This window comes from Dipodomys merriami, unplaced genomic scaffold, assembly GCF_024711535.1.
Source record: "Dipodomys merriami isolate MVZ:Mamm:240054 unplaced genomic scaffold, mDipMer1.0.p SCAF_33, whole genome shotgun sequence".
NCBI lineage: Eukaryota > Metazoa > Chordata > Mammalia > Rodentia > Heteromyidae > Dipodomys > Dipodomys merriami.
Window position 1 is genome coordinate 11,453,382 of NW_027204826.1, and position 23,546 is coordinate 11,476,927.

Here is a 23,546-nt window from a genome sequence, read left to right on the forward strand (position 1 = left end):
CCTTTAAAGATGGGAGCTAGGAAACTGCACTCCCCGTGTGTGACGAGAAATGAATCCAAACCAACCTGCCTATCCTAATTTCATCTGCACAGTGACACACATCGGGAGGCTCACATCTGTGGCCCATGAGGGGGGTGGGGAGAGGGCCTTTGTCATCCTTCAGGGCCCATCCTGGGGGCTCTTTACCCCCCCCACACACACACACTGCATGATTTGTGTGGAAAGTGCAGAACATGCCCATGAAGTTGGTGTGAAGTAATTGTTTCCCCTTTGTTCTTCAGGCTCAGAAAGACTTTCATCCCATGGAGGGGGGATGTTCAGATAGCTTCTTTGAAGGTCACCATCCACTTCTTTTCTTCTACTGGTACATGCATGTTCCAGTACTGGGTCTTGAACTCAGAGCCTGACACTCTTGCTTTTTAGTTCTTTGTTGTTGTTGTTGTTGTTCAAGACTGGCACTGTACCATTTGAGCCACACCTCTACTTCTGGCATTTTGTTAGTTAATTGGAGATAAAAGTCTCTTAGATTTGTTTACCCAGGCTAGCTTTGAATGGGAATCCTCAGATCTCAGCTTGCTGAGTGGCTAGGATTACAAGCATGAGTTGCCATTTGGGTAGCAGCTCTACACTCTCACTGCTGAATGGGGGTTCCTGTTCTACTGCTGAAAGCTAAGGCTGGGAGAAGCTCAAGTTCAAAGACCTTGACAGTCGTTGGCTACTCTAGAGCTTAGGTAAGAGCAGGAACGGAGTGTTCAGATAGCAGTACTTCATATGACCCAACATCATGACAAAGAAGCTACACTATCAACCGTTCCCACCCTTCCCCACCCTGAGAAGAAGCTCTATGAACACAGCAGGAAGGTAGATTCAAAAGGCCACATTAGACTACAGCAGTCCGCTCCACAAACTTTTTTTACACATAGAAAGCAATTCACTCCAGCCTTTAAAATGAATTTAAATCTCTGAAAAGCTGTCTCCCAAAGAAATCATTTGGTAGATACTTGTAACATACAGTCTTGCTTATTTTACATGATTTCCTTTTTGAAAAGACATAGAAAAAGAGAAAAATGTATTTTCCCTTAAATGTTAGTTTATGATTATTTATGACTATTATTTCACATTTAGCACATGCAAACAAAAATCTACTCTTGAATATATATTATTTCAATCTGGTTAAGGTTAATGTGGTAGGCATCTTGTTTATAGCTTCAAACAGTTGCAAACTGTTTCTGTGACTGGGTGAGAAACTCCACACAAATGGGGAGAAAAACTCAGAGAAAGGTGGATTTGTTGTTGTTGTTGCTGTTTGTATTTGTTTTTTTTTTGTTTTTTTTTTTTTGCCAGTACCAAGGTTTGAACTCAGGACATTTTACTTGTTTGCCACACCTTGAAACACACCTCCATCCTAGCCTTTTGCTGATTATCTTGGAGATGTAATCCCTCAGGACTTTTCTGCTCAGGCTGGCTTCTAATCATGATCCTCCAGATCTCAGCCTCCCTGAGTAGCTAGGTTTATGGGCATTAACTATACGTCACCAAGTTCGAAAAGGCAACGATTTTTTAAAAAATTAAAAAGACTAAGAAATATTTTGTAAAAGTTCCAATAGGAAAATGAAATTCCAAAGCCATTAAGGGCACAAATTACCCTTGGAACCCTTACAGATTAAATCTGAAGTGAACCTGACATTGCCTGGAGTTCTCCAAAGAAAATGTACAGAGAGGAAGTTTTGATCATGAGCCTTTTCCCATGCCATAGATTAAGGAAAGCCTTTTAGCCGTGTTGGCACGCCTCCAAACAAGATGCCAGGTAGATCAGAACATGTCAGTTTGTCAGAACCAATGTCCATCACTCTCCTCCTCCTCCTCCTCATTGTCTAGATAGAGGAGGGCCACTTTCTTTTCATCCGAAACCACTGACCTTTGGTCTACGATTCTTTGTAGCTGCACCATCTTGTCAAACCCAGCCTGCTCTGCCCCCTGCTCTGCACGGGCCTGGCGCTCATCCCCAACAGAAGGCTGAAAGCTCCTGCCCGCTTCTTGATCATCCCTATTGTCTGTGGCTCTCCAGCTACCAGAGTCAGAAGCGTCTGCCCCTGGGGTTCGGCTGGGGCTCGCCCTTGCGTTATTCAGGTCCACCTGAAAGGTAAATGAAGTTTCTTTGGGCCCCAGTGCAATGGGACTTAGTGGGCTATGACTGTCATCTCCCCTGCCTAGCTCTGAGGAGGCCACTGCACCACCAAATGTGGATGTCTTGGACATGGACCCGTGGCTGACGATGTGTTCAGAGGTTTTAGTTTCTGCGGGACCTAGCTGAATGTGCCTGGAGGACCGACTCCAGTTCGACGACACTGCCGTGCCTGCGTCCCCTGCTCTCTGCCCCCCTGGAGATTCAGAAATGAGCCTCTGGAATGTTCTCTGTTCAGTCAGGAGCACTTTCCTACCAATGTCATGACCCTGAGTGGCCGGGATGGCGTCTGCTGAGCCATCTCCCTGGAAGGTGCACCCAGAGTCACTAAATTCCACCGGCTGGGAAACTATCTCCTCCGTGGTAACGTGCGTCACGGGTGTGCTGTTCCCTGGTGACTCCTCTCTGGTCCCCCATCCCACTTGGTTGGGGAGGGGGGCTATGAACTGGATTTCCCCCCTGAACCCTTCTTTGGGGCCTAACTGGAGGTGGCTGACAGAAGCGTGAGTACCCACGGACTCTTCCACTTCCAAGTTACCCCCAACATTGGCTGACCCAGAAATGGAACCTTGAAAGTGAATTTCCTTTTCAGCGTGGAACTGCTGGAAACCATAGGGGCTGCGTCTTCCAGATGTATCAACATCTGTAGACTGCCCGGCCAGGCCAGGCTCTTCCGGGTCAGGACCTGGGAAGATGACTTCCGGCGGTAACTGACTTTGACCGGAAGCTGAGGGAAAGAACCTCATAGAGCTGCTGGCACCCACTGAGCTGCCTGCTGGCCTCAGGTCCCCACTTACCTCCAACACCTCTGCACCAGCTGCTCCATGGGAGACCCGCTCGGTCCTCCAGACGGCAGTGGGGCCTAGCTTAACATGCCTCCCAGACTGGCTGATATCCTCTACCACGTGAGATTGCATAAAACCCCGTGGGCTGCTGACTTCCACAGTGGCTGACACTGGGCCCTGGACGGTGGGCCGGTCAGTGCCGCGAGAGGCCTGGATGGTGTCATCCCACTCACCGGATGGGCTGTACAGTTCCCTGGTGGCCCAGCGCTTGAAGCGAATGCCCGCCGCTGGCACCTCTGTCCCGTCCTCGCTGTCCGGGCTGCCAGCTGTCCGGCTGGGTCGCTTGATCAAGCTCTCTCTGACCACTGCCTCGACTGTCTTTTCTATTTCCCCAGCGTCATCTCGGCTCAGCTCCTCCAGGTCCAACTCGTCGGCATCCACGGTCTGTGACAGGTTGACCTCCGCGACTAAGGTCACGGCCCCGCCCCCGGAGGTGTGGACTTTCTTCACGTCCACCGACATGCTCCCTGGCTCGCCCTGGCCCTCCTTGGTGAGGGCGGACAGCTCCTCCTTCATGCGCTCGGGAAGGGTTTCCTCCAGCTGCCCGATCACCTCCACCAGCTCGTGGCGGGGCTCCTTGGAGAAGACACGCTTAATGGAGGTGTGGAGTTCGTGGGGTATTTTGATTTCTTTCTCGATGACTGTGGGCTCTGCGTGTACTTCACCACTAGCTTCTTCCTTCCAGTGGGCGGAACCCAGGCCACCCCCTAAGGGGGGAGCCAGGATATCCACAGCTTCCACATCCCTGTCCTTCTCACCTGTCACGTGGCCCCTCTTTCTCCGACAAGTGCCCTGCACGATCTCGTCTTGCCAGGAGTACCTGATGGTAGACTCTTCTTCAATGTGGATCTGTCCGTATACCGAGCCTTCGTCCTTGTCTCTGCCAAGCCCCCCAGGGTGCTCCTCGGGGGTCGACACAAAATAACTCTGCTCTCCCTCTGAGTCACCTGCCTCTGTCACTTCTTCCACGAGAGGTCTGTTTTTCCAGGCCTGCTTGGTCTTTTCAGGTTGGCGATCGGAGAATGGGACATCCGTCGTCTCTCCTTCCTCCTCCTCTTCCTCGACAATCCCCATGGAGCTGGGAGTCATGTCATCAGCCTCTTCCACTTGAAAGGGGGTGGGGGATTCCGCACCACCTATGTAGCTCATGGGCTCTTCCACAATCTCCACATTGACCACCTTTGCCTTCCCCTCCCTTCCTTGCAACCCCAGATTGATTATGTCTCCTATCATCTGTTCGGTTGATTTCCCCTTCAGGCCCACGTCCTTGACATTCTGGCTCAGAAGGTAATCTAGGCCGGCTTCTTGAGAAACATCTACGTCTTCCCTCAGTTTGGATTCCACGACTATTTCCGTCTTGGTTTTCTTGCCACCAGGAAGCTCCTGCCTGCCCACAAAAGTGACTTTTGTGTCTGGGAAAGAATCGGCAGATACTTCTGCATCGGGAGACTGGGTGAACTGCTGGAGGATACTGGTGACAATGTTTTCAGCGATCGTTTCGGTCATGGGATCACCTGGCAGAGAGCTGGTGGTGTGCCTGGTGTCCAGCCTGAACCTAGTCTCTCTTTTTACCGCTTCCGTGTCCTGGCTGTCACCTGCATCCTTCTTCCTGAGTGTCTGGAGACCTTTCACGGACACTTCCGGTCGGGTGCCCTGGGATGTTTCTAGAGTTATTGGGATCTCTCTTCCTTTGACATCTTTCTCCTTCAATGCTTCCTTCCCTTTGGCTTTTTCTCTCGACTGCTGGCTTTCTCTCTTTCTCGCTTCTTTATCCAACTTTGTTAGTTCTTCCCACCTTAAATTTCTCTCCTCAGATGCCTTCTCTTTCGAATCGAACATTTTCCTTTCTGGTTTTATCTGGACAATTCCTGGTCTCTCTCGTTCCTGTTCCTTGGTGGTTTCCACTTCTATTTTCTTTCCCAGAATGACACTCCTCTCGTGTGACCGAGCACGCTCCCCGGCTCCCGTCCTGCTGTCTCGGCCCTCACGGAGTGACTCGTGGGCCGAATGAGCAAGGATGTCTCTGGTACCTTCTGATTTCGGTCTACTAGGGAATGTTTTCACGTAAGCATCTGTATCTCTTCCAAGACCAAGGGTTGGAGAGACAGTTCTGAAACTGGTCTGACTCTTGATGGTTTTTTCATAAGTGTTTTCCTGCAGGGTGGTAGCGGAGGAAGAATAGCCTGGGGTCAGGACTCCTCGTGTGGCTGCACTTCTGACAGGTGTGGCTGTCTGGGACCCCAGGTACCTGACTCCATTGGAATATAGAGCCGAGCTGTGATTTACAGATGCCAGGGGTGCTTTCTGTCTTAGAAGCAGATTTCTTTCATTTTTCCTCTGTAATAGTGAGTCAGTGTAGTGGTAGGATGTGTTTCTGAAATCTGCAGGAATGGAATGGAAGAGTTCATTACAAGGATAGGTATCATTATCTTTTATTCATCATAAAAGTCTACTGGGTGTGGTGGATCATACCTGTAATCCCAGCTACTCAGAAGCTGGAGATTAGGAAGAATGCAGTTTGATGCTAGTCCAAGCAAAAAGCAAGGGAGACACACCCCCTCCCCTACAGAAGTATGTGAAAACTTAAGGCCTGATAGCAAAGTTCACAACTAGAAATCTTGATTCATAGCTTCTTTCTTGGGCATAGTATGAAGCTGTGAAAGTAGATTTAGTTTGCAAATATAAGGTCTTTACAACCCTTTAAGAAGCTTGGAGACTGCCAGCACCAGTGGCTCACGCCTATAATCCTAGCTACTCAGGAGGCTGAGATCTGAGGATTACAGTTTGAAGCCAGCCCAGGAAGAAAAGTCTGTGAGTCTCGTATCCAATCTACCAGCAAAAAGTTGGAAGTAGAGCTCTGGCTCAAGTGGCAGAGCACCAGCCTTGAGCACAAAAAGCTCAAGGACAGGACAGCACACAAGCCCTGGGTTCAGGAGAGAGGGAGAGAGAGAGAGAGAGAGAGAGGAGAGAGAGAGAGAGAGGAGAGAGAGAGAGAGAGAGAGAGAGAGAGAGAGAGAGAGAGAGAGAGAGAGAGAGAGATCACATCTATACTGAACATGAGCAGCCTGTCTTCTCGCCGTGAAGTTAGTCAGCTTTTCTTACATTTATTTACCTTGTGGCATGTTGGCAACTTCCTCTGTCCAGACGATTATCTCCGGATTGCTTTCTCCTTCCAACAAGGCTCTGCAAAAATATTTCTGAAGTCATTAAAAAAGCCATTGAAAATGGAAGATTGCACCTCGATTATAAAATATCCTAGACAGTATTGGCCAGTGAGGACACTGTCACGATGCCATGAACTGTAGGGAGAGGTGGCTGGGCCCGGGGCCGCACCTCAGGGCTGCAGCTGCCCCCCACCCCTGCCCCGCTCCACTGCTCTGCTCCCTGCCAGGTCTCTGGAACCCACACAGAGGTGCTTGCCTGGCAGATGCCCAACAGATACGAGCCAAGTGAGGAAAATGTGTGGGCCGGGGATGTAAGTACAGAGAACCCCGCCCACCCCAGGAAGGGCAGGCACAAGGTGGCATTGATGAGATGGGCTGAGGAGGGGAGATCTTGCTTCTCTGGGAATCAGTGCCCAGGTCAGCACTCTACCTGGGCTACAGCATCCCGATACAGCTAGCCCTCCACCAGAAATCACGGGGGAATCTGGGACAGGCAGCCTGCAGAGCTGATGGAGCAGAGTGGGGAGTGGCATTATTGCTCCAAGTTGGGCAGTTGAGCTGCATCTGTGGTTTTCAAACTGGAGTCTATAGGAATATAGTGTGTGTGTGTGTGTGTGTGTGTGCACGTGTGTGTGTGTGTGTGTGTGTGTGTTGCTAGAGATGGAATCCAGAGACCTGCACAAGCCAGGCAAGTGCTGTACCACCAAGTCATAGTCCCAGACCTATGAAGATATTGTGGAGATGAAAAAGAAAAGAAAAGAAAAGAGACAAAGGCAAGCAGGTTAAAAAGGAAAAGGAAGAACTAGAGACCCTCAGGTACACACACACACACACACACACACACCCCTCCAGGACCAGCATACACATAAATACACACACACACACACACACACACACACACACACACACACACACACACACACACACACACACACACACACACACACACACACACACACACACACACACACACACACACACACACACACTCCAAGGCCTTTCTGCCTCCAGGGTAGCACTGTTGTCCTGGTTTTCTTTTTTTAATAACGGATTAAAAATGAATTTTAAAAAAATGTTGGGAAGTACCCGACTGGGTGGCTTCTTCAGCTATGCCTAACTCCAACATTTTGAAAGTATCATCATTCTCCAGACTTTGGCATTGAACAAGGAGTGGCCTGAAGGCCACAGCGTGGTGCTGGAGTCGGAGCCCTGGGGTGTCCATCAACAGGGTCTCTCCAGAGACCTCAAGGCCGCCAGAGGCTGTGAGCTCTGTGGTTTCGTTGCTAGAGTAACAAGGGTGTCTGTTAAGTCCAGCTCTGAGAAATATACAGTGAATGGCAAAGGGTATCCAGAAGCACAGCCCGCTGGGAAATGCTGGTTATTACCAGCGAGAGCCAGGCAGGAAAACAGAAGAGGAAGCCTAGATCCCCGCCGGGCTTGGTGACTCAGGCAAACCATACAAAGGCTTATTTCCACTGAGATGATGATTCCCAGATGATGCCCACAGAGGCGGACCCTCCTTCAGACAGCTAGAAGAAAGGCAAAAAGCCCACAGGAGCTGGGCATGGGAGACTCACGCCTGTAATCCCAGCTACTCAGGAGGCTGAGATCTGAGGATCACTGTTCTAGGCCAGCCTGAGCAGGAAAGCCCATGAGACTCATCTCCAGCTAACCACCACAAAAGCCAGAAGTGGAGCTGTGACTCAAGTGGTAGGGCACTAGCTTTGAGCACAAAAACTCAGGAACAGTGCCTAGGCCTCAGGACTAGCACACACAGACCACACACACACACATACATACACACTCTGTATCTGTGTGTCTGTCTCTCTCACACACACAATGCTCAAGGGGGTGCATTTAGAGGGCTGGCCACATCAGCAGTGACTAAAATGCACCCATGTGGAAAGACCAGAGGCGAAGGCCAGGGCCTCAGTCCTTCCAGTCAGGATGGAGGCCAGGAAACACAACACCCGTCCATTAATCCCACACCCTCATGACCAAGCAGTTTGGGTGCCAGGAGCACAAATAGCTTCCATCGCCAAGAAACCTCTGAGGCCTGTGGAGTAAGTGCAATGCTCTGAGCTCCACAGATATGCACCCAGGATCGCTGAGGTAGCATCCTACAGCCAGAGGCCGGAACACAGCAAGGACAGAGGGCCAGTCTCCACTCAGATCCTGCTCAAAGCAAGCCTCAGGTGCCATAAGCCATGTGGAGCAGGCTCCCTGAGTCAGGACAGAAGACCTTCGGCGGGGAAAGACCCCAGGGACTCAATGATATCTGTCTGCCCACCATCCCACAGGGAATCGTTCTGCTCCTGTCTCCCTAAATCAAAGCAGCTCCAAGCTTCTACAGAGCCAGGCTCCTGAGTGGGGAGCCAGCTGGGGTGTGTGGTCTGGAGGAAGAATGAAACCCAGCCCTAGCCTTTCCCTCCAGCAGGGCTGGCCCCGCTCAGCTCCTCCTGTCTACCTCATATCCATGTGCTTACAAGAGCCAGGCTGCTCCCAAAGGGCCTGGCCTCCACCAGCAATGCAGGGGGGAGCCTGGAGAGAGTTCTTCACCAAAGGCCCTGGGCTTGCTGGAATCCTCACAGCCTGCCCTCCCACGCTCTCCCCTGCCAGGTCCCAGGACTACCGTAAGGCCAGGGATGGTGGACATTGCATCCGAACGTCACAGCACGAATCCTGCAGGCAAGGCCTTCATGCCAGATTCAGGAAGAAAAATGCCATCTGCTGGATGTCACCCTAAACGTCCCTAACCACTCCCAGTCCCTACCAAGAGCTAGACCCCACAAGGCAGAGCGCATCTCACCGGAACACCCAGCACCAGGTTTGAAAGGCGTCCCCGGAGTGCCTGTGTGCCTGGAACCAAAGGAACAGATGCACCCAACATTTTTGGTTTTGGTTTTGTGCTGATTCTGGGGCTTGAACTCTGGGGCGTGGCTCAGCTTTTTCCACTCAGAGCTGGGAGCTCTACCACCTGAGCCTCGCCTCTCGTTGGGGCTTTTGCGCTGGTGAATTGCAAAGAAAAGTCGTGTAGAATTTTTCCGCCGGGGCTGGCTTTGAACTGTGATTCCCCAGATCTCAGCCTCCTGAAACAGTAGAGGATTGAGAAACGGGAGCCTGCTTTAGATGCGGCCAACTTTCAAGAAATACAGGGAGCGTGCTCAGAGGCTCCCACCAAATCTGGCTATTTTGAGAGCAATGGAGGAAAACTGCCCCGAGGCCACAGAGAGAGAAATGCCAAGCTCCTGAATCACAGGCTATTAGTGAGCATTTCACGCTGTTCCACAGGCTGGCAGATTGTCTAGCAGGCAAACCAGAGAAGTTATGGGAAAACCCAGTCCCTGGTTTGGACTCCCACACAAATCCACAGAACAGAACTGAGCAGTAATGTGGCCTCTGGCCAGGTCCCAGGCTTTAATGGCCCACCCGGCGTCCGAACCAGCCCCACACTGGGGGCTGTCTGTCTAGGATAGATGATCCTAATGGAACTTCGTGGTATATCCGCTGTTGCTTGGCACGGTGGGATGCCAGGCCACCACACAGACTACCTCCCAGAAATGAGGGCAAGAGGGAGGGGAGAGGCAGGCAGAGGATGCTTCCAGAACGGACACCTGTGTGGAGCTTGCTGTGGTTCCAGGGGCCAGGGCTGGTTCCCATGGCATTTGCCTGCAGGTGTGGAGCTATGAGTAAAAGAAGGGAGGCTACAGGATGCATCTGCCTCTCTGCGCCTCTGCATGGAACACAGTGGAAGGTGTGTCCACAGACGGAGCCTGGCTTACCCCAGACTTTTTTTTTTATTCTACAGCTGGTTGGTCACATGAGGGACATCACAGGATGGGGAGGTAGGGGAGGAGAAACAAGCCAGGCCTCTCCTTCCCACAGGCAACATCAGGACCTGAACCTTGAAGGGTCAGAAGGGCCACCGATTCAGATAAAGAAGAATCCAGTGACGCTGCTGATCTCCCTCAGCTGCTGATCTGTTCATTTGGAACTCACATCCCCAATGCCATCTCTAGGTCAATACTAGAAACTGGGGACCGAGGGGCGGGGACGGGCAAAAAATTATGATCAACAGAGAGACAAAGGCTGTTCTGCTATTCCTCAGAACATGAACAACGAAGATTTGCCAGGGGCCAGAGACACTGGAAGGTCTCATTCCCATGTTCACCTGCCAGCCAGGGCGATCCTGGCATCCACAATGTTGGATGGAAAGCTTCATTCTTGAACTCTTTGATGTTTTCCTGGTTTTCATTCTATAATATCTTACTTACTCTATCAAATTCTCTGTTCATTTGTAAGTTAGAAGCCTGTATTTAGAAATCATGTTTCAATATTCTGTAATGATTTATGTTTCTCCTGTGAAGGTTGTAGGAAAAGCAACCTATCCAGGCTGGGAAAGAGTTCAGACCCATTGAGAACTGGCCTTGCTCAGCAGATGATATGCTGCAGCACAAAAATCCAGTGCTGCAATTGATGCTATTCAGGGGATGGAAGTAGCAGGATCTTGATCCAAGGCTGGGCACAGACACAGACACAGACACAGACACACAGACACACACACACACAGTGAGACTTGATTTGCAGAATAATGAAAGCGCAAAGGACTGGATGTGTGGCTCACGCAAGGCCCTGAGTTCTGTTAATACTAAAACAAACCCATAAACAAAGCCAAACAAAAATCTGCAGCAAATATGCCTTACAATTTCAACAGCCATCGTCCTTTTCCTTTCTTCTATAAAAGATATTCAATCTAATGAGTCCCAGGGCAATGACTGTCAACAAAGCAGTTTGTGTGGTCATGGCCACCACAGGGAAAGCCAGGTGGCAAATCAGCATGAAGCCACTAGGGGGAACAAGTCTAGCCTCGTGGAGCTGATTGTCCTCGGTAAGACAAGGGTAAGAAGGAGGCCGACTTGCTTAAAGATGGTGGGTCATAGTTTGCAAAGACTACGCGTCATCAGATCATACACTGACATAAACACGAGTTTCCACCCCTGCCCTTAGAACCTGAGCCACAGCACAGACTGGGGGGGGGGGGAAGGGGAGGGAGGGAATCAAACAAAACACATTTATACAAGGAAATGAGTTAGGCTATTTAACCATCTATATACATCTTGGGTGGCAGGAGGTCTGGGGCGATGCTAGCCTTCCGACCCAGCCACCTGTACCAAGACTGGGCCAAGAATCATCTCAGGTTCCTGGCATAGCTCATTCCCCACCCCCACGCCCCCCCCTGAGAAGCACAGAGACTTCTAAGTCCACAGGACATGGCCGGGTCAATCCATCACCGAAGCAGACAGGAACAATTTGCTCTGTCCCTGCCCACAGTCTGGCTTCTGGCCTCCAGCAAAAATGGCTCCCAGTCAATGTGAGCTCCTGGGAAAAGCTAAGCGGCTTCGGTAGGCTGTGAGCGCCCCGCAGCAAACGCAGGTCCTGACCTCGCACATAAGTGCCTGCTGAGCACTCCTGGCTTTTTTAGGATTGAGAACTAGAGGCCAGGCCCAGTGATGGAAGGAAAGGTCTGGACATTCCAGAGAGACAGAGAACAGAATGAGTTTTTTCCAAGCCAGAGAACCATTACTGTAAGGTCTAGCCTGGGCAGGGGGGGAGGCAGACTCCTCCCTCCTCTTGGCTAAGTCTCCACCCAGCACTTGTGTTACCTAGGTAACTGGCACACCTGGGCTGCCCCCATCACCCCCAACAGACTGTGGGAGGGTCCCAGGCCCTGAGGTCACATCTGTATCCAGTTGTGACTACACCTTCCCTCACCTGACCACACCTTCTCCCCGCCCCTTCCCTACCTAAACCCAGGTCGGACCTCAGCCCGAATACCAAGTGGTGTTCTCTTTATTGGCTACCTGATTAGACTTGGTATATTTAATTAACCTTACAATTACAAAAAGGAAAAGGAAAGAAAAATCCAACTCCCTCTGTGGGGACTAGATGTTCTAACTTGAGGTGTTACTAACACAGGCCCATCCCACCCACCTTGGAGAAATCTTCTCTCGAATGAGAGCTTCCAGAAGGAGATCACCTCCAGTCAAAAATCAATGGCCATGCAGGAAAAGCAAGGGCCACCCCAACAGGGGACAGCCGGCTGTGGAGAACTGACCGCCTCTGTGCCCTGCTCAGCGCCCAGCCCCTTCAAAGGCCCTTAGGACCTTCCCACCATCAGAAATGGTGTGGATAATCCAATACGTAAAGCCAGATGCCCAAGACTTCCATGGTGATCTCGTGACACAGAGTAATAAGGAGAGTCTGTGCGCAGCCATTTGAAGCAATGGCTTAACAGGTAGATGGATGTCCTGAGTCCTGATCCTCCCTTCCTTCCTTCCTTCCTTCCTCCCTCTCTTCCTTCCTTCCCTCCTTCCTTCCTTCTTTTCCTCTCTTCCTCCCTCCCTCTCTCTTCCTTTCTTACTTCCCTCCCTATCACCCTCCCTTCCTCCCTTTCTCCCTCCCTCCCTCCCTTCCTTCCCTCTTTCTTTCTTCCTTCCTCCCTCCCTCTCTCTTCCTTTCTTACTTTCCTCCCTCCTACCCTTTCTCTGGGGCTTGAACTCAGAACCTGGGCACTGTCTCTGAGTTTTTATACTCAAGGCTAGTGCTCTACCACTTGAGTCACAGCTCTACTTCTGCCTTTTTGGTGCTTACCCGGAGATAAGAATCTCATGGACTTTCTTTCCCCTGAACCTCAAACCTCAGAACTCAGCCTCCTGAGTAGCTAGGATTCTTATTCTACTTTCTAGACCTCCACTTTCTAGTTCTGAAACATCCCTTGGCTATATTTGTTCACCTGTAAACACAGCTTCTAACTCCCAGGATCCAATGAGTTGGCACATACAAAGCCCTTGAACTGTAATCCAGGACATAAAATCAGTAGAGGAGGATGCACGGCTCAGTGCTGTGGCTGGGAGGTGGGGGGTTGGGGGGTTGGGGATCCTCCAATGGGATCTGAGCACACCCCAGCTCTTCCTCCCTTTGGCCCTGAACACTGTTATCTGGCCACACGGGGGAGGGTGGGGGGGTTGCTCTCTGCTTTTCACAAAGCCTCAGAAGTCTCTGAGGGGGCAGCATCCTTACCTGTAGGTCGCCACCTCCAGGCTGAGGCTGGTCTTCACCTGCAGAAGTTCTTGATAATCCCTTAATCGATCAGCCATGGCCAAGGTGAGGGCTTCCTTCTCCTCCTCCAGACAGTCAATCACCCTCTAGAGAGAACAGAAGGGCTTTTATATCTGAGACCTGGATGGAAGATATCAAGAGCGGTCATCATGTGAAAATGATCTCAAAGACACAATCTCTTCCATCTGGAAGGTGGGTTGCATTACGCATGGAGGATTTTGGTAGGACCCTGGCTTCTTCGTTGGGCCGTTCTGATCATAACAGAGGCTGAGTTTATTCAGATTCACCTCTGTTTCAGACACTGGTTTGCTCAGAAAGCCAATACACCTAACCAGGCTATTAAAATACATCCAACTAGATGTGATGGGGAAAAAAATAAGCCATGAGTCACAACAATGCCTGTCATCCCAGCTATTCAGGAGGAGGAGATAGGAAGACCCAAGTCCAAGATGGTGAAAAAACAACCTGGCAGGGAAAGGGCGGGGGAAGCTGAAGAGTGCTTGCTGGTCAGTGCATGCACTCTAACATGGCCCCTCCCACCTGGTTCAGGCCCCTCATCTGGCTTGTTGCTCTCCGGTCCAATGATCTGCATAGCCAAGCAAATATGTCAACACTGCAGAAGTCCACAGGCTCTTTTGGGGGCGGTGGGGGGGGGTTGCCAGTCCTGGGGCTTGAACTCAGGGCCTAGGCACTGTCCCTGGCCTTCTTTTGCTCAAGGCTAGCACTCTACCACTTGAGCCACAGAGCCTCTTCTGGCCTTTTCTGTTTATGTGGAACTGAGAAATCGAACCCAGGGCTTCATGTATGCTAGGCAAGCACTGTACCACTAAGACATATTCCCAACCTTCCAGATGCTTTTTGTTTCTACGCCCATGTTGGGGCTTCAACTCAGGGCCTGGGAGGTATGCCTTAAATTTTTCTGCTCAAGACTGGTGCTTTACTACATGAGTCACAGCTCCACTTGTGGCTTTTGTTAGTTAATTGGAGATAAGAATCTCACAGGCTTTTCTATTCAGGCTGGCTTCAAACTTCAATTCTGGTGTAAGCCACCAGTGCTCCTCTCTAGTCCATATACTTTTTCTTGGGGCCTGAACTCTGGGCCTGGGCGCTGTCCTTCAGCTCGTCAGCTCAAGGCTAGCACTCTACCACTTGAGCCACAGCGCCACTTCCGACTTTTTTCTTTTTGCTTATGTGGTGCTGAGGAATCGAACCCAGGGCCTCAGGCATGCAAGTCAAGCACTCTACCACTGAGCCACCTTCCCAGCCCCTCCATATACTTTTGTAAGGGGAACATAATTAACTAAACTAAGCCACACTTATAAATGCTTACCTTTGTAGAATTTTAAAACTATAGGTCTAAGAGAAAAGGAATATATTTTTCAATGCTGCTGGAACTCCATCACTACTATTGGGCTCCCAGTAAGATACAAAGAGACTACAATAAATACAGAATGCCAGAAATCAATGGACGAACTCACGCTAGATATTACAACTGGGTTGATTGGTCATTTTTAAAAAACTGTACGACAAATGCAAATAGTTTGCATTCAAGGACACTTCCATCTCTAAGCCAACAATTATTCAAAGTTCTCATTAAACATAGAGTGCTAAGAATAAGCCAGACACTGGTGATTCACACCTGTAATCCTAGCTTCTCAGGAGGCTGAGATTTGAGGATTGCTGTTCAAAGCCAGCCCGGGTAGGGAAGTATGTGAGACTCTCATCTCTAAGTAACCACCAGAAAACTGGAAGTAGCGTTGTGGCTCAAAGTAGTAGAGTGCTACCTTTGAGTGGAAAAGGCTCCAGGGACAGAGCTCATGACTGATGGGAAAAAAAAGAGTGCTAAAAATAAATGAATAAACAAATATAAGCAAAACTCACTTAACTTTTAAGACCAAGGCATAAATTTACAGATGACTGGCTAATGTCCCAGGTCCCTTTACGTAAAACAAACCCCAAACACTGACCGAATCTGCAGATAAGTGGTTGGCCGAAGCCAGCCTTTTGCCAGCCCTTACTTTCAGCAAGAAGCCATGTCACATTTAATCAGGACAGTCACATCTTTTCTATAGTTAAGCATCACTATTAAAACTGTTTCCCTGTTTCAGAGAAAAATACATACTCAAATACAAGGTTAGAATATGAAATGTGCTATAAATGAGTGTGTGTCCTTTCTAATATAGGAAGTTTAATGCCTAAGCACTAATATTTGAGAATCTGTCATCTCTTCCCCTTCCCCCCATGGTCAGATGAACTCAGTTCCTCACCCGCAAATCTTCCCAGCCAGTCCACGGGGGTTGCTCCAGTGGGGCCTCTCTCCTCCCAGGGACATACAATAGGTCTGGATTGTCACTAAATATGAAGGGGGGATGTAGGCCTTAAAAATAATTACAGTTCAAGTCCTATCAACATGGGAGTCCGAGCTCCCCACACTTGGCGGGAAATCTGTTGGCTTTGGGAGGCGGGAACATAGGAACTGGGAGCTTCTTGGCTCCCAAGGGCTTCCCCAGGAATCACAACAATCCCCCTGAGGGAAGGAAGCCTTGAACTTGGGCTCCGCTTTGCCAGAAGTTTGTAAACTGTGGGCCAAGCCAGAAGTGTTGCAGCCTCAGACACCGGGTGCTAATCCCAACCAAAAGGTTGTACCTAATGCTGTCAAAACCTGGGAAAGAAGGAGAACTCTGGGGGCAGGGATGAGATCCAACTCTTCCAGGAAAAGTGTGCTGCTGTTAGTGGCAAAGGAATGAACTTTCTCCTCACCCCACTTCAGCTTCCCCTTGTAAAGCTCACGCCTATAATCCTAGCTACTCAGGAGGCTGAGATCTGAGGATCACACTGCCCAAGCCAGCATGGGCAGCAAAGCCCATGAGACTCCAACCAAGCAGCAAAAAGCCCAAAGTGGAGCTGTCGCTAAAGGGTCAGAGCATCTGTCTTATGTGAAAAAGCTAAGGGAAAGCACCCAGGCCCTGAGTTCAAACCCCAGTAGGGATCCCCCCAAAACCAAACAACAACAACAAAACACCCAGAATAAATGTAGACTCTTATGAGTACCTTGTTTCAGAGTCACAAAAGTGATTAAGAGCTTAACCTGCCTGGTGACAGAGTCAAGAGTTCAGGCCCCAGTAGGAAACTTAACCACGTGGCTAGTCCCATACCCCTTCCAATCAAAAGGAAGTTTTCCTTTACACAAATAATCATCCTAGTGGCTAAGTCCTCACTCCCACGAGAAAAACCTCCATATTACCCCAGAAAGGCTGGCATAAATTACAAATGTCATCGAGGATTCTGTGTACAGTTCCCAGCATGCTCCTCAGGCTTCGCCTGACCCAAGCCATATTAAGTACTGCGAACTTGTGAGTCTGTTCAGCAAACTCTGCTCTGGCAAACCTGGGGCACAGGCCAGGCCAGCAAACGACACTGCCTACAGACTAGGCACACAGGACATGCAAAGGACCTCTCTTCCCAGGGTTCCTGGGGAAATTCTTTCCCTCACAAACTATGCAGGGGACCGACGGACCAGGAGAAACTGTAATTGTGTGCTGCTGCCTCTGCTGCACTGCTCCTGTGCCAGGAGTGGAGGTGTAGGGGTGTGTGTGTGTAAGTTAATGTCCCATTAAACCACATGGAACAGCCAGGTGCTGGTGACTCACACCTGTAATTCTAGCTACTTTTCAGGAGGCTGAAATCTGAGGATCACAGTTTGAAGCCAGCCTGGGCTTGAAAGTCTGAGAGACGCGTATCTCCAATTAACCACCAAAAGCCAGATGAAGAGCTCAAGTGGTAGAGTGCCAGCCTTGAGAGGAAAAAGCTAAGGGACAGCATCCAGGCCATAAGTTCAAGCCCCTATACTGGTCCAAAAAAGACAAAACAAAAACACTTTCTGAAATTGTGTTCCTGTTATTTGAAACGATGTTCCTGAGAAACAGTGATAGTGTGACTTGGGAATATTTCCAAACCCAGCTGAGGCAGGCCAGGGCAGGAGCCAGACACTTGGACTATACGGGTGTGCAGACAATAAATCAGCTACAGGTGTCCCAGGGGATATCAGAGGGTTAGGGCTGGGCCATTTTGGAATGACAACTGTGTATATTCCTCTGCACTTGTAATAACATCCCACAGGGACCTGCTTTCCCATCCTTTTAACATTGCCCAGAGAGCTGACGTCAGCTCATGCTGTGAGCAAAACAGCTAGGCCCTGGTTGCTCCCCTCCCCCCCCCAACACAAACCAATAAAAAAACAAACAGCCACACCGGGAGCAGCAGCCAGCTGTCTGCAGCGGGGAAATGAGTCTGGCAAAACAAAAACAAAGAAAAAAAAACCCACACAAGAAACAAGCAAACAAACAAAAACCCACACTGCTTGCCTAGCAAGCACCAGACCCTAAATTCAATCCCAAGTACTGCATGGAAATAAATTTAATAAAATACCGTATGGGGAAATCTATTTAAGATCGGGCACCATCTAGGTAAGAAATGTCTTTGCCACTTTGGGAAGTCAGAGAACTTTCTTATTTCACTTTGGGGAGCAAATCTATGGAACACAGGAAGCCGAAGGAACCCAGAACTAACAAGATCGTGTGCCAGGATGTGCCCAGTCCCGCCAAGATCTAACAAGATGTTGAGGACTGTCCCCATGCATGTCACTGGGAGCGGAGGACCACACTTTTCTTCAGGGAGATGCCAGGGCCCTGTGGTCCCGAGATAAAGCAGCTCTCTGCACCCAGGGCTCTAAGTCATTCCAGAACCCTTCAGGCCTGAGTCTCCCCACCACCCCGATCGTGCGCAGCGGGGGCTGGGCCTGGGTGACCCGGGAGGGCTCGAGGTTCCCAGACACCCACCTGCCGCTCCTCGGCCTGCAGCCCGCACTCCTCGCTCATGCGCAGGAGCTCGTCCTCCAACTGCGCGCGCAGCCGCTCCAGCTCCAGCGCCTCAGCCCGCAGCGCGTCCGCCTCCTGCGCGCACAGCCGCGCCTCGGCCTCGGCCTCGCGCCGGCTCTCCTGGCCGCGCCGCAGCGCCTCCTCCAGCCCGCGCACCTCGTCCTCGTACAGCTGCGCCGTCTCCCGCCACGACTCGGCCACCAGCAGCGCGTAGCTGTCGTGCACCGCCCGCAGGCGCGGCGGGGCCGCGGCGGGGCCGGGGCCGCGGGCGGCTCGGTAGTGCATGGTCAGGCCGGAGGACAGAGCGCGCAGCTCCCGCACTTGGCGCTCGTGGGCCTCGTCCAGGCTGTGGCGCTCGGCTTGCAACCGGCCCAGCATGGCTTCGAGGGCGGCACGTGCGCCCAGCGCCTCCTGCAGCTCCCGCCGCTGGGCGCCCAGCTCGGATTCCAGGCGGCCCCGGTCGGCCGTGGCCTCCGCGTCCAGACGCCGCAGCTCCAGCAGCTCGCGCCACAGCGCGTCGCGCTCGCCCGCGGCCACCGCCGTGGCCCGGCTCAGCTCGTCCAGCTGCAGCCGCAGGACGCGCGCCTCCTCGGCGCAGCGGGCCCGATCCTCGGCCCGCAGCCCTTCCGCCCCGCGCCGGCCGCGCAGCGCCGCCTCCAGCTGCAGGTTTTCCCGCTCCAGTTCGCGCACCCGGCACACGTAGTCGTAGAGCCGGGCGTTGAGCTCCTGCAGCTCGGCCTTCTCAGCCCGGGTCTGCAGCCGCCAGGTCAGCATCTTGCTGGGTGTGCGGGGCTCTGGCCGGCTGATCGGTGTCTGCCCTCCCGCCCTGATCTTGTCCCCTCCGGCCCCGCCGCTCCGGCCCCGCCGCTGCCTCCGAGTCCCGCAGACTGGGACCGTGGCGGGCGAGACCCGGCACTTAGCGGACTGGGTGGGAAGCAGCGGACACAGACTCCAGCCAATCAGAGCGCGGCCCGCGGCCTCCAGCCAATCAGAACGCTGCCCGCGACCTCCAGCCAATCAGAAAGCGGCCCGCGCGGCCACTGCGGTTCGACAGCGCCCCCTGCCAGTCAGACCGCAGGGTCGACGCTGACCCCTTCTTGGGTCGCAGGTACATGGGTGCAGGACGAAGGTGGGATTGTTTGCTGGCTGTGACTCCATCGCCCTGCAAGGCCTCGAGAAGGGACAAGGGCCAGGGCTCTCACGCAGACCCGCGGCACCCCCAAAAGCGCTAGGGTTCATGAATGAAAAAGTGAGATATACTGGGACATCATCCATGGCTCTATTATATGTGTGTGTGTGTGTGTGTGTGTGTATTTTATACATATTATATCTATAAAAGGCCTGGCGGGAAAGTGCGTGAGACTCTTATCTCCAATTAATTAACCAAAGGTCAGAAATAGAGCAGTGGCTTCAGTGGTAGAGCTCTAGCTTAGAGTTGAAAAGCTGAGAGTCCGAGGGCCTGAGTTCAAGTCCCACTAATGGGCACCAAAATACAGTCTGCAGGCGGTAGGGGTTTCTCTCTCAGGTCTGAATCCCCTGACACTCTGTCGTGGCTAAATTGCACCAAGGTGTGGGACAGAGGGCTTGGTCGTGGCCAGGTGCTCGTGGCACCCAGTTCCTGCTCGTTAAGCCCAGAGAGGACCCAGCAGTGACATTCCCCAAACCTGCCTGGCCAGGGGGAGGGACAGAGAGGGTACTCAGGGCATCCTTCCGGAGTGCCACTGGACCACAAACTCCTGGACTGAGCCGCACTCGTCAGGTTAATATCCGGAAACCTGCCCGGCTTTGCCTGGCTGGGCAGGCAAAGGTGAGCCAGCTCCTCCCGCATCTGCGGCTCTTCCTAGGAGGATGCTTTGCTCTGATTCATGAGGTTTTCTTTGCTCTGTGCCCTTCGAGGTATTGGATTTTGAACGTCACAACCTTCTGTCTCACTTCTGCTTGAAATCCTGCCGCAGTGTAGAGCTACCCAGATAGAGAAGAGAAGAGCCCACCAGGAAACAGGAGGAGGAAACACAAGTACTGTTTGTTCATTTTCCAAAATCACATCCTACTTAATCCTCGAAAAACTGAGGCTCAAGGAGTTGAGTAATTTGCCTGAGAACGCACAGTTTTGCCAGGCACCTGTAATTCACATCTGCAGTCCTAGCTACTCAGTAGGCTGAGAGCTGAGGATCTGTTAGAAGCCAGCCTGGGCAGAAAAGCCCATGAGACTCTGATCTCCAACTAACAGGAAAGAAAGAAAGGGAAGGAGGGAGGGAGGGAGGGAGAGAGGGAAGGAAGGAGGGAGGGAGGGAGGGAGGGAGGGAATGAGGAGGGGGAGGGAGGCAGGAATGGAAGAAGGGAGGGAAGGAAGGAGGGAGGAAAGGAAGGGAGGGAGGAAAGGAAGGGAGGGAAGGAAGGGAGAGCTGTAAGTGGAGCAGTAGCTCAAATGGTAGAATGCTAGCCTTGAGCACAAAAGCTAAGAGATAGCACTCAGCTCTGAGTTCAAGCCCTAGGAATGGCATGCACATGTGCACGTGTGTGTGTGCACGCGCACACACACACACACACACACACACAGAAAAACACAGTTCCTAAATTGGAGGATGGAAGTATTGTTAGAGGTTGCAAGCATGGAACAGACTTGATCTCCCAAAGGGAAGGGAGTAAGGGGCTGGATGGAGAGAGAGGGCTATTTATATCAGGAAACAGCAAGAATGGGAAGCAAGGCATCCTTAGCACCCTAGGGTGCTGGCTGAGCCTGGAGGATCCTGGAGCTCTCAGCCCAGGTTGGAAGGAGCTGCATCTCCAGCCAGCGTCTTGTGCGTTGACCAACCTCCCTGCAGGGGGCGCTGGAGGCTGTGCAGCCTTAGCTGTGATGGTTAAATTACCCATCACTGGAAATAGAGGCTCAAAGTAGAAATTAGATACAGAAAACACAAACGTGTTATTTCCTGTACATCTTAAGTTCATGATGGAGTGGTACACTTGCTCCTGGCATCTGGCCAGACAGGAAAAGAAGCCTGTGCCAGTCTAACTTGAAGGATTGAGCTGAGCACAATATGGCGGCGGGTGGGGTGGGGGGAGACTGAGTTTGGCATCCTGGTGCGTGACCTTGAGAGGACAGCCTCTCTGATCCTGTTCCCTTATTCAGGTAAAATGGCTTCCTCCCAAGTCGCTGATACAGACTTGGATTACAGGCGTGAGTCCCCAGTCCCTCTCCCCCGCCCCTCTCTTTGGGTTCTTGAACCTCCCAGGCTCAGTTTACTCATCTGTCAAGTGAGGCTAACTCTTCCTAAGACTGCTCCAAGAATAAAAGCAGACAGGAGGGAGAGGGCCTCGGGACACAGTGTCTTTCATTATACCTACTTGGTGTGGAAAAGTTGTTTGTAGGAACACAGCCTCTCTTTCTCAGAGCCCCCCCTTCAGCCCTCCATGGCTCTTCCGGCTATTTCTAGTGAGCAAGTGCTTGTTTATCACAGCAGGTGTTTAGAGTTGGTTTGGAGGCTGCCTTTTCCAAAGGTGTGAAAATAGCATTTGTCAGATGAAGAAAATGTACAGTAACTTCATCTGCATAACTTCCTTCTCTTCATTAGTAGAGCCATGTCCTGTGCATTTGCATGTGGCCTGGGGAGTAGGCCCCAAGGGGTGATCAAGTGGAGGAGGGGACTTAATTACAGTGTATAGAATTGAGTTCTTCGAGAAGTGATTCGAATTAGATCAGGTCATCAAGGTGACGGTCCTCAGGGTTAAAGACTGGTGGCTTGAAGAGGAAAGAGAAAAGGCCAGGCACCGTAGTTCACACCTGTAGTCCCAGTTACTCGGGAGGCAGAGATGGAAGGATTGACGTTTGAGACCAGCCTGTTGGCGGCGGTGGGGGAGGGGGGTAGTCAGAAATGAAGTAACAATGAAGTAGGAGGATTGTAATCTATAGCTGGCATGACAGAAGGTCTGAGAGCCTATGGGAAAAATAAAGCCAAAAGGACTGGTGGTATTGGTCCAAATGGCAAAGAGCCCTACCTGCTAAGCATGAGGTCCTGAGTTCAAACCCTAATACCACCAGAGAGAGAGACAAAGATGGAGGGACAGGCAGGCCACAACATTGGTGACACCCTGCACTACCATGGGAACTTGCCAACCAAAGGCTGTCACCAAATAGAGCCACTCAACCTTGGATTCGTGCCATGAGGTTCTAGCCCCGTTTCTTTATAACTTCCCCAGTATTGTGTTATCAGCAACAGGACTGAGATTGCACTCAACCCCTCTAAAAAGCCACGGGCATTCCAGCTTCTGGGGAACGTGGCTGCCATCCAGTTGGGGAAGGGCTGCAAATGGAAACAGCACTCACTGCCCGGGAGGCAGCGGGGCTCTCGTTTGGTGGGTGGGTCTACGTGACTCAGGGCCATAAATTGAGTAATGACTTTCCATAAGGAAAATTGAATCATGAGTTTTCGTGGCAGTGGTTTTGATTATATATATCTAGTGATGTGTTTGTGGGCAGCCCATGTATCTCCCTCCTAGGAACACCGTGTTCTGTGAGTCATCTCTGCAGACTCCCCCCAACCTTCAACACACACACACACACACACACACACACACACACACACACACACACACACCTTGTTTCTGGTACTTTCTGACAGCCATCTGCTCTCTGCTAGCCCAGTGGTTTTCAAAAGTCTATTTCCCCAACCAGCAACAGAAAGAAGCCTTGCTTGAAAACCTATTAGAAATGAACATTTACTAAGCCAGGCACCAGAGGCTCACCCCTATAATCCTAGCTACTCCGGAGGCTGAGCTATGAGGATCACGGTTTGAGGTCAGGCTGGTTAGAAAAGTCCACGAGACTCTTAAGTCTAGTGAACAAGCAAAAAGCTAGAAGCAGAGCTGTGGCTTAAGGGGTAGTGCACCACCTTTTAGTGGAATTAAACTGGGAGACAGGGCTCCGGCCCTGAGTTCAAGCTCCAGGAGAAGCACAAAAATAAATCAAATAAATAAAGTCTCTGTTCTGTTGCTCTATCTACTGACAGTTTATTTCATTGACTCAATTATCCAACATTGAAGAGGTAGGGGGAAAAAAGTGTTCATTTCCCCACAAGTGAAAATAGGGAATAATGAACTTATATTAACATGGTAGCATTTCTCATCAAGCACACTGGCATGATTTAAATGACTTTCACATTCAGTGTCCTACGAAGTATCTCATATACAGTCAGTAGGAATTGCAACCTTTTGGATGAAGGAACCTTCTGGAAGCTTTGGGTAGAAGACCAAATACAAATACCATATAACCCAGGCAACTCACTGATGGTCGATCAACTCAAATGATGTATATTCACTGGTGGGACTTGGAAAAGCAAGTTGAAATGGTATAGCA

General features: G+C 51.1%; 1 protein-coding gene across 2 annotated transcripts; it reads right to left on the bottom strand.

Annotated features, from left to right (window-relative positions):
• Positions 1 to 1,305: 1,305 nt before the first annotated feature.
• Positions 1,306 to 19,072, bottom strand: Synm (synemin). Of its 2 annotated transcripts, XM_070043167.1 has the most exons (5): positions 18,152 to 19,072; positions 13,275 to 13,399; positions 6,143 to 6,213; positions 2,983 to 5,411; positions 1,306 to 2,136 (listed from the first exon to the last, which is right to left on the bottom strand). In XM_070043167.1, the coding sequence occupies exons 1-5, from the start codon at positions 18,962 to 18,964 to the stop codon at positions 1,831 to 1,833; spliced, it is 3,744 nt and encodes a 1,247-aa protein (XP_069899268.1). In that variant the 5' UTR covers positions 18,965 to 19,072; the 3' UTR covers positions 1,306 to 1,830. The 2 variants fall into 2 exon arrangements, with proteins under 2 accessions (XP_069899268.1, XP_069899267.1); XM_070043166.1 differs by having other exon boundaries at positions 1,306 to 5,411.
• Between the last annotated feature and the right edge of the window lie 4,474 nt (positions 19,073 to 23,546).

Bases quoted from the DNA above. Each gene is read 5' to 3' on its own strand.
- Synm (XM_070043166.1), bottom strand. From the start codon at position 18,964: ATGCTGACCTGGCGGCTGCAGACCCGGGCTGAGAAGGCCGAGCTGCAG. The intron at 6,214-13,274 runs GTAAGGATGCTG...ATATTTTTGCAG, and splicing joins CTGGAGGTGGCGACCTACAG to AGCCTTGTTGGAAGGAGAAA. The intron at 5,412-6,142 runs GTAAATAAATGT...CCATTCCTGCAG, and splicing joins AGTTGCCAACATGCCACAAG to ATTTCAGAAACACATCCTAC.